Raw genomic sequence first — 10,621 nt, 5'->3', positions numbered from 1 at the left:
AAGTAATTTCTTTCTAAAGAAAAAGCATAAGCATATGTGTGTCTGTGATATTTTTTTTCAAGGTGGTGGCGCAGTGGTTAGCACTGTTGCCTCACAGCAATAATGTCCCGACTGGGCTGTTTCTGTGTGATTGTGTAATTCAGGCCTCTTCTCATGTCCATATGCATGCACACATGCATGGCTTTAACTGCGCATGTAAATAAGAAGTCTTAATATAAGAGTATAATAGAAGAATAAGTATAATCTAAGATATGTAATTTCAACAGGATTACTTAGTTTTGCCGAGACTATTCTTATAAAGCAACCTTGTTCACTTGTTGTTCACCACTCTTGGGTCCAAATTTGGTGTAGATCAGTGTATCTTGCGACAGAATGGCATTATTGTCTGTTTCTTCTCTTTTTTTTAATCCACATACCAAAGCTGCCCAGAAAACTTAGACTGGCCCGTACGGGGATCGAACCCGCGACCTTGGCGTTATTAGCACCACGCTCTAACCAACTGAGCTAACCGGCCATGTAGCCATAGGTGCCCGGTCCCCGCACGCCGAGATTCTTACGTTGTCAGCTGGACTCCAACTTTTTCCTCTTGTCCGTGTCAATGGTGTCACTCGTCAGTGTGCAGGCCGGTTAGCTCAGTTGGTTAGAGCGTGGTGCTAATAACGCCAAGGTCGCGGGTTCGATCCCCGTATGGGCCACAATATTGTTATTGCTGTATATAATCAAGTTTAAAACCATGGCGTGAGCGTATCAGGCAGTCAAAGATACAAAGTATTCAATGTGTGCTACAAAGTGTTTCTCAGAGCTCCTCTGTCTGAAAGCAAACAACAAGAAGAAAATTTAAACACAAGCTCTGACACCTGCAGTCTGATAGACAATAATCAAAGTATAGAGAATGTTTCAGGTGCAGTACTTTATAAATTCACTGTGGCTCATACAGGGTTTTTGTTTTGTTTTCAGTAAAGTGAACGCAATACAAATTATTCTTGCCTGCTTGCTTTAGTGACAGTGTCCTTGGCCTGTGTGGACTGTATCAGCTCTGCTATACTTTTGAAGCAGAACAATTTAAAATATGTTAACAATTAAATTAAAATCTATAGACATCATAACAAATATATGAAAACAATCTAGAAAAATAAAATGTTTTACTAATTCTGAGATTGAAATCACAAATTTTTAAGAAAAACTTTAGATTTTTCTTATTTAAAGGTTTCAGTTTTGTAATTTTGGAAATGTAGTCTTTCCTTAAAAAAACAAAACAAAAACACCCCTCTCCAATAGTTTCATTTTTTTTAAAAACCTAGAACATCCACAAACACGCTGTCATCATATATAACAACAAACGTGTCATAAACTGCACAAGAGCAGCATACACTTCATTCCTCAGATCTTTAATAAAACCGAGTCTGCTGCAGCTTCGTGAAGCTGCCCATCAGAGACACATGTACAGCAGGTTCATACTCCAAAAACTCCTGAAGGCAAAAGGTCAGGAAATAAATCAGAGACAAAAAACAAAAACAAAAAAAATGCCACGTACATCCTGATCGCAGCTCCACGGTTACAGAAGCAGACGTCGGTCGGTCTTCTCTGAAAAACAGTGAGTGTTTTCTCTCAAGGAATGATTTCACATGAAGTGTTTAATCTCATAATGTGTTAAGCTTTTAAATATGAGAATACACAGCAGCAGATCAAAGACTGAAAAAAGATTTTAAAAATCTCAGAGGTTTCAGTCACTTCGTCAGACTCAGGTTAAATTGAGCTGGGAGACATTTATCGCATCAGCACCATCACAATGTATTCATTTCAAATCAGCTGGTCGCTGTTAACCTGTCTGAAGACCCCACCCATCTGGGATCACATGACTGTTAACTGGAAGATAACACTTTCTTCCTGAAAGTGTTCGACTCTTGAGAGCAGGGGTTACAAGCCAAATCAGGCTTGAATCTCTAATTTCTACGTCATGAAACAAACCAGGAGTCCAAGGTGGTATTTAGTAGAGCGGCTGTGATTGGCTCCTGTGTCTTTGCTTAAGTAAATTGTGGATAAATCCAACTTAGTCCTTTTCATTGAGGAGCTGTGTCTCACTCCCCCCTGTGTGGATAATCTTGAGCTGTGACTATTTTTCTTTCAACACCACCTCAGTCTAAAAGCTTGGAGTGCTCTATCCTGGTGATGATCCAGTCTGGAGGAACTCCTTTAGTAAACTCCCTCTGGAATCTGTCAGAGAGGTAAAAGGAAAGATCAGAATGACTCCAAGTAACTGAAAAATGCACAGAAATATTAAAAAAAAGATACTTACTCATAAATTGCAGTAAGCAGTCTCTTAGTTTCTGGTTCTCCTTCTCCAATGGCCATCTGGAAGATACGAGTTCCCTCCATGGAGTCTTCGGGAAGGCGCGCGCTCGTTAGATACCAGAAACGCATCAAGATGCTGACAAACTTCCTACCTGGAAAAGTAAACAGTTCATTTCCACTTTATTTATACAGGTAAATCTCATTGCACATATACACTATGTTGCCAAAAATATTCACTGTCTGCCTTCACACACATATGAACTTGGGTTACATCCCATTCTTAATCAATAGGGTTTAATATGTTGGCCCATGGCTTGGACATTCTCCAAGAAGCACATATGTGAGTTCAGATACTGCTGTTGCACAGGAAGGCCTGGCTCACAGTCTCAAAGTCAGGACTGTGTGCAGGCCAGTCAAGTTCTTCCACACCAAACTCGCTCATCCATGTCTTTATAGACCTCGCTGTTTGCACTTGTGCGCAGTCATGTTGGAACAGGAGGAGCCATGCCTGTGCCTTCCCACAAAGTTGGGAGCATAAAATTGACAAAAACATCTTGGTATGCTGCAGCAATAAGAGTTGATTTCACTTGAACTAAAAGGCTGAGGTCATCTCCTGAAAAACAGCCCCACACCATAATCCCCCCTCCACAAAACTTTACACTTGGTACAATGCAGTCAGACAAGTACTGTCACCTGGCAGCCGCCAAACCCAAACTCCCCCATCATTCCGATGGATGAGTCTGAGTTTGGCGGTAGGTGTCGAAGAAGAAGTGTCATCCATCACTCCAGAGAACAACTCTCCCCTGCTCTAATACAGCAAATACAGCTGCTCGACCATGAAACCCATTTCAGAGCACTGATCGTGAGCTCCCCCCTCTCGAATCCATTCTAGGCGCTTGATTTTATACACCCGTGGACATGGAAGTGACTGATTTGGATGGGTGAGTGAGTGCAAGTTAACAAGTATACACATCTATTTCTGTATTTAAAGCTTCCTGCACCCCATCAAAAATCAATTCTTTTTTTAAACAGCATGGCGCTGCACTCAGCAGTCCACCACAACCACAAAAAGAGTACGGTTGTGTTTGCTGGGGACTATTTTCAGCTGTGGACTAATACACTATTTGAGGCTTTGTTGTACCAAGTGAAAACAAACATGGTGCATGTTCATCTTAAGGAAGGAACACGTCACCCCAGTTTTAAACCTTGTTTATGATCGCAGCATTCGCAGCTGCACACGCCAACTGTGACATCATCACATCCTCGTAAACATTTATACTAACGTCTGCAGACTTGCTGCAAGTCAGAAAAGACACTCACATCAGCGCTGATAGGAATAGAAGACACCAAAATAGAAAGCAAAGTGACCGTGAAGCCCCCGCCCCACACCCGAGCTTCTCATCTTTTCCAGCATCTGTCTCTCTGTGATCTGGGACTGGATCAAACCACTGTGAAGCACGAGGGGGAGTCAACTTATCAAAACTTTAAAAGGCCTCTCAGTGCTTCTTTCTTTGGGGTGCGTTGTGGGTGGTTGGATGTCTGTAGCACTTCATGCTTACCGTTGTCATCGTAGAAAATTCCCACATCCCCGGGGGTTGTGTACATGATCTCATCGGGCTCTGCAGACAGTGCTTTCTTATAGTCGGAAGGCAGCAGGTTGCACTTTTCCTCCAGCTTCCCAATCAGCTGTATGGTTTAGAAATTTAGAACAAGCAAAAATAAAAAGCAGTTTAAAAACCTACGTTTATCTTTTAAAACAAGGCCAGATGTTCTGATTATTGCATATTTAGTAGCAAAACCCTGAACCTCAGGAGTTAGTCTTACTCTGGAGTCTATCAAGGTGATTTAGACCTGACTTTCAAGTATTTTAGCAGCACTTAGCAGGCTGTGTTTCCTTCATAGATCATAACCTTCTGCTACTCTGCTCTCTAGCCTGAAGCACAAAACACAAACTGGCAGACAGTCTAAAAGATGGACAGGTGTAATAAAATGAAGCCAATGCTAAGCCTTAAACCTGCATTCCTTTTGATGGCCAATAGGGGGCGATTGCTCTGCTTGTCTGACTGTAAATAAGTCTGCACAGCGATTAGTTACCTCGCTCTGTGACAGCAGTAATTTCCAGATGAGTTCACGGTCTCAGTTATGAATAAAGCGTGATGGTCGTCATGTTCGAGGAGGGTATGCTCCTATGGTCATGTGACCGACCGTTTACTACCCAGAGAAGATGTACTATCCTTGTTTTCCTCAGTCAGAGAAAACAAAAATGCCTCAGCACGATACTCTTTAACAGGACTTCACCAACCAGTGAAACAACAACTAAGCAGATTTGTCCAGAGAGGAAACAGGAGTGAACTTTGCCATAGTGTCTCTGTTTGTTTAATAGGACTTGATAGGGTGATGGTGCTGACAACTCGGGTATGTTTCCAACAGTACCTCACGTCATCTGTTGTGTTTACCCCGGCCTTTTATCACAAGATACCCTCAGTTGAGGCAGACCTCCTGCAGTGTAATCAGACCTGGGTGATTGCAGGGTGACTGGCAGCCCTTCACACTTCAGTGACAGCCACGATCTTTTGGCGATTGTGGTAATTTCCTGAATTGCCCTCCTCTGGGCCTGCCGCAGCCCAGCCTTTGTGAGATCGTTTTAACTTCCAGAGCTGGTTCAGACTGGCTGTGGCGGTCTGATGTGGTAAGTTCACTGTGCAGTAAACACAAACGGTGTTGCCACAGCAAATAGATGGATCTGCATCCACCTCACCCCATATCCTACATCCTCCTCTGTCACACCAACCCTCCTCTTGTCCTCCTTCACTACATCCATGACAATTCTTTATTCAACATCCTTTGCCCAGTATATCCACTGTCCCTCTGCACATGTCCAAACCATCTCAGCCCAGCCTGAGCTGACCCTCGGATGTACTCATTTCTAATCCTGGTTACTCCTAATGACGATCTTCAGTTCTTCCTCCTGTTTTAGTGCATTAAACGACCCTGCATAATTTACTGCAGGTACTTTAAATAGATTAACGTTAAAGCTCTTGCACTTTTAGGCTACTTTAGCAACATTTTCTTTAAGCTCTGTAACAGCCCACCGATGCTCTCATTTCCTGTGGTCCTCTCCTCTGTTACCAAGTGAATCTGTGCCTGATGCAGGTGTATTTAGCGTACTCACGTCTTTAGCTACGAGGCCCTCTAAGGCTTCAAACTGGCACTGTGACAGCAGCCTGGAAACATGAGAGAAGGCCTGCAGAAAACAGCACACCATCATTAATAACACATTAACACACAGCACGGAGGAAATCTGGGCTCTGCAGCTCAGCCTTCCACTCACCTGCTTCGCCCCCTCCGTGAACTCCTCTATACTGAACTCTTTGTCGAAGTACGTCCTGATGAGGAAGTAGTAAATCCGGGTGCGGAACCAGATGAAGGGGTTCGGGATGCCGACCACCACCACCTTCTGGTGCTTCTGCTCTCCCTGGTCCGAGCTATAGCAACGGACCGCTGCCGCGACAGCGGCGGGAGAACAGGGAGGTAGTCGCCTGTTACCGAGCCGGTTCAGGACGAGACGCTCTTTTAAAAACAGGCGATTGAAGCTAAATGTTGACTGCAACCTGAAACAACCTCTTAACATGGGCAGCGCCATCTTTTTCCGTAGGTTTGCTGAAGCCAGAGAGCGTCTGATAAAGTGAAGAACTGCCATTCTTTGAACTTCGGGGCTTCATAGGGGGCGCTCGCTAGATAGGCACCTGACGTTTGTAGCCAACATTGTCAGTTTAACGGGGTAGACGTTTTCCTTTGGCTTACCGACCTTTCTAATATTTAGTTATCGCGTGGAAACTGAAACTACTGAGGAATAACCGACCAATCAGCACGCATTAGCAAAATGCTAGCGTTTTATGAGCAAATCGGCTTCCCGTAAGAAAAGCTAACGGACATAAGCGTCATTTTTATCTTGGGTAAGACACACTATTGATGCTATATTTGTGAAAATAAACAAACAAACAAACATGGGCTTTTTCTGTTTTATGATCATTTATATTAAGGACCAGCCTGAGGGCGTCCTCTGCTGCTCCTCCTGCTGACCCGCAGCTAGTTTATGTACAATGGAATTAACAGGAAGTGGACGGTCTTTCCCCATATCTGCTCTGGGCGAAGCTTTCTTGTCCACCCTCTTGTATCTTCCGGTTAGAAACACGTCACGCATGAAAAACCTGCAAACAGATATTCATAAAACACACAGTGACGCAGTTTTTTTTAAAAATATCATTAAAATAAGCCTAGCAATTACGAATAATTTAAAGTTTATCCCGCTTTTCTTTTAAAGCCAACTTTTACAGTCATTTTTCGTTTCTATGGGGAACATTGATAACGTAACACCAAGTGTGAGTGTTTACAATCACTGACTGAAGACTTTCTACGTTAAATCATGTTAAATGGAGCTCCAGGAGAACATACCTGTGCCGGTCTTCGCAGCAGTAGACAGAGAGGTGTTTCTGAGGAACATTTATCCACAGGTGAGACGGATGTGCTTCACTGCACGAGGGCAGGGCCGCAGGAAAAAGTGACAGCAGCACATGAGCACCATCACACTCACTCATACATATTTAATTTTCCACCACAGCCTGCTTTATAAAAAGAATCCAGCCACTTCTTATTGCCACAGAAAATACACTATAAAAGTAAAAATAAACACATTTTAACATCAAAAATTTCTTAAAATACTAAAAGTGCTCCTTATGGAGAATCACATGAATTATGTATTGGATCATTATTATCTATTCATTTACGTGTATTTTGCTTTAATGCTGCAGCTAGAGATAATTTGAATGATTTATATCCTAATCCAGGTAAAAGGACGTTTATTCTGAAGGGATGTGAAGCCTGAGAAAGTATATTTCACTTCCTCTCCCTCCTAAAATCAAAGAGCTGATCTTCAGCATTCAAGCTAACAAATTGTTTAGGCTGAGGTTTAATTTGGTTGTGAAAAAGTGTGAAGCTTTTCCAGACACAATCCAAGACAACGGGAAAACTTTCACAGTAAAAACAATCAACTTGGACTTTGTTACTAATACTTCACTGCTATCAGGGAAGTTTTTATTCATGCAGTGTTGTGCAGTGTCTCAGCCATCCCTAATTTCTTTGTATTTTGCCCAGAACATGGCAAATAGAGACAGCAATTTATTCAAATACACACACGGAAACACATTTTATAAGGCAAAAACAGAGTTTGTATAATTCTAACAAGCTTTAAATTTAACATTTTTTTTGTGACCACCTTTATTCTGAAATACAGCCTGAACTCTTTTTGGCAGCTGTCTTTAAGTAGTCTTCAGAAATTGTTCTCCAGGTTTCTTGAAGGACATCCAAAGCTCTACTTTGGATGAAGTTTCAGTCTAGTCCAAAGCACCACTGAACGACACAGGAAATCATTCCTGCCCGTGATCATCTCCCTGTACAACTCATCCACCTAACACACTGTGTACTGCAACTGCCGCTGAAACGGCCTCTTCTTTTGTCCTCCACTTTTTCTTTTTTTTTCAGGACACACTGCACACCATGCTGACATATGCCGATTTTTATCAATTAGCTCTTTAAAGGATCATCGTGTTGGTACAGAAAAAAACGTTTTATTGCTATTGGACTGTGTTATCTTCAATTGTCCAGTGGGGGTCAAATAAATTGCTTAACTTTTGGATCGTAGGCACGTTAATTTGAAATGAGTGATAAAGACTGGAGTGAAGTGTCTCCTCGGGTTTGTTATCCCTGCAGCGTCGACCCGCTGTTCTCAGAGGCGTGTCTCTGGGTCCCTGCCTGGAGAAGTGGACAATTGACTATCTTGGAGAAAAAGGAGGAGACAAGGAGGTGAAGATTCATGTGTCCACGGTGCCCCAGATGGATTTCCTTCACAAGAACTTTGCCTACAAGTAAGCTGACGTGCACACACACAAGTTTGTATTGCTTTTTAAGAATAGAGCATTTTATTAAACCAGCTCTGAGTGTCACACAGCTCTTTAAAGCTACAAAGAGCCAAAACGTCCTCACAGTGATAGATGTAAACACACAGACAGCAGTAAATCTCCACACCTGTCATGTGCTCCACGTTGACAGGACTCTGCCATTTAATGAATTTGTGAGAAGAGCATCAGAGAAGAAACACTCTGACTTCTTCCTGTGTGAGGTGAGGATCAGAAAGCACATAATAAAATACACAAATGTATTCTTTTAATGAGAAACTGCTGGGTTTGGTTTCAGGATGAGAGCTACTACCTTCGTTCGCTTGGGGAGGACGTCCGAAAGGTACAAAGAAGACTTTCAGTCTCACAAAGAATGGAGCCTGATGACTTTTTTGGGGTGTACATTGCAAGTCCTGACTACAGGAGCTTTCTCTTCTCTCCTGCAGGAACCGGCTGAGCTCAGCAAACAGTTCCCAGGCTTGGCGGAGGACTTTCACACACCTGACTTCTTTGAACCTGAGCAGTTCTTCTCCAGCGTGTTCCGCATCAGCTCCTGTGGTCTGCAGCTGTGGACGCACTACGATGTGAGTTTCACAGCCAGCTGTTGCAGGACTGTCGGTGTATTTTTCTAAACATGCACGGTCCCTTCTTCTTGGTTTTTTGCACTTTGGTTTCTTTAGGTGATGGACAACCTGCTAGCTCAGGTGACCGGGACAAAGAGAGTGGTCCTCTACAGCCCCCAGGATGCTTTGCACCTCTACCTGTCAGGTTAGTGGCTGTAAAAAAACAAACAAACAGGACTTCCTGTTAGTTTTAACGCTGAAAACGTATCACATCTACTGTGTCCACTCTTAGTAAAGGGACAGTCAGCACCAAAATCACGTGAAGAGGTTTTGCAGATGATTCTTCTACGAGTTGCCCGTTTTTGGAGATATCTGCAGGATCTTCTTGGACACATTAGTACCTACTGGTTTAGCATTCAGGTTGCTAAATGTTGGCTTTTGAAGACGCAGGTTAAAGTTATCCACCAACAGGCATGAGCTTGGTTAGCAGCGTGTTTCCCATTGTTTCCCACTAGGCGATAAGTCAGAGGTTTTGGACATTGACGCCCCCGATCTGAAGCGGTTTCCTGAGTTTGTGAAAGCAAAGAGATACGAGTGCGTGCTGGAGCCCGGAGATCTGCTTTTCATCCCCGGTAGGTGGAGTGCTTCATTCCTCCTACAGCCAAACATGAAACACGACTGAACCCAGCGTCCCTGTTTTCCACAGCTCTGTGGTTCCACAACACGCTCGCTCTGCAGTTTGGAGTGGGCGTTAATATCTTCTGGCGCCATCTACCTGCAGACAGCTACGACAAGAAGGATCCGTACGGTAACAAAGACCCCGTGGCTGCAACGCGAGCACTTCAGGCCCTGGAGAGGGCGCTTCACACTCTGGATGAACTGCCAGCAGAGTATCGGGACTTCTACGGGCGGCGCATGATTCAGCGCATTCAGAAGAGGACGTACGGCGACGGGAAAACAGACGCGGAGCAGAACTCTGAGACTACATTACCCAGCAGTCCATTTACTAAACCTGGATGAGTTCTGAGACATGTGAATCCAGTAAAGCAGCACTGCTTTGCTCAGCGTGGAGGTCGACTGTTGATAGTTTGACTGTGTGTTGTGTACAAAAAAATGAAATTGGAGCTGAAAAATGAGACAGTCCACAGAGGAAACATGGATGCAGCTCACCTGTTTATTCCTTTAATAAAGCTTAAAGACTGAATGGAAAGGGGTGTGGCCACTTCTGAATGGCGATTGACAGCTTGACCATGTTTGTGGTGATACATGAAGAGAGATAAAATACTGTGCAAAAGTCTTGAGCCGATTATTAATATTTTGCTTCTAAGCAGTGGGTGTGAACAATGGTCCTCCAGCCCTCTAAAGGTCTGTCTAAGAGCTTTGCTTGGCTGCTTTTTCACTCATTTTCAGTCCAGTCCTACTGCCTGACCATTTCCATTATTACCCTTTGGCTGTAAAAGGCTGACGAGGTATCGTTGTCAACCTGCCGGGCAGACGAGCGGACACATAAGTTTGCAAATGCGATAATGTGAGAACCAAATGACGTACGAACTTCAAAGTGACACCATAGGTGCAGCTACTAAAAATCTCAGACAAGTTTGAATCTAAGTGACCTTAACCTCAAGGTTTTGCTAAAAATCATAACTTTAGAAAAAGGTGATGTATTAATCTCCTACGAGGCTGAGGGGTAGAACTAGTGTTGGCCAGTATTTTTTGAATTATTTGTTATTTAGGACAATTAATGGTAGGCACCTAGCTAAAGAGATTAACCGGTATTGTGCCAACAGGAAGTTGTATTTTATCTTTAGGTAC

The 10,621-nt window shown here is 43.3% G+C and overlaps 2 protein-coding genes and 2 non-coding genes across 4 annotated transcripts; 2 read left to right on the top strand and 2 right to left on the bottom strand.

Moving 5' to 3' along the window:
• Window positions 1–440: 440 nt before the first annotated feature.
• Window positions 441–514, bottom strand: trnai-aau (transfer RNA isoleucine (anticodon AAU)). Its single transcript has one exon. It is a non-coding gene; the product is annotated as a tRNA-Ile (tRNA).
• Window positions 515–621: 107 nt separating this feature from the next.
• trnai-aau (transfer RNA isoleucine (anticodon AAU)) lies at window positions 622–695 on the top strand. The gene has a single exon. It is a non-coding gene; the product is annotated as a tRNA-Ile (tRNA).
• A 215-nt stretch (window positions 696–910) lies between these two features.
• On the bottom strand, window positions 911–6,365 carry maip1 (matrix AAA peptidase interacting protein 1). The gene is made up of 5 exons (XM_087829978.1): window positions 5,624–6,365; window positions 5,465–5,536; window positions 3,852–3,978; window positions 2,297–2,444; window positions 911–2,214 (listed from the first exon to the last, which is right to left on the bottom strand). The coding sequence occupies exons 1-5, from the start codon at window positions 5,990–5,992 to the stop codon at window positions 2,136–2,138; spliced, it is 795 nt and encodes a 264-aa protein (XP_087686104.1). The 5' UTR covers window positions 5,993–6,365; the 3' UTR covers window positions 911–2,135.
• Window positions 6,366–6,511: 146 nt separating this feature from the next.
• tyw5 (tRNA-yW synthesizing protein 5) lies at window positions 6,512–10,098 on the top strand. Its single transcript, XM_087829977.1, has 8 exons — window positions 6,512–6,806; window positions 8,062–8,216; window positions 8,401–8,470; window positions 8,545–8,589; window positions 8,693–8,830; window positions 8,927–9,014; window positions 9,325–9,441; window positions 9,516–10,098. Exons 1-8 carry the CDS (start codon window positions 6,726–6,728, stop codon window positions 9,827–9,829), a joined length of 1,008 nt encoding a protein of 335 aa, XP_087686103.1. The 5' UTR covers window positions 6,512–6,725; the 3' UTR covers window positions 9,830–10,098.
• Window positions 10,099–10,621: the final 523 nt, after the last annotated feature.

Source organism: Neolamprologus brichardi, chromosome 16 (assembly GCF_056152115.1).
Source record: "Neolamprologus brichardi isolate AB-2024 chromosome 16, ASM5615211v1, whole genome shotgun sequence".
In the NCBI taxonomy this organism is placed as follows: domain Eukaryota; kingdom Metazoa; phylum Chordata; class Actinopteri; order Cichliformes; family Cichlidae; genus Neolamprologus; species Neolamprologus brichardi.
This window is presented reverse-complemented; position numbering and strand designations above follow the sequence as displayed.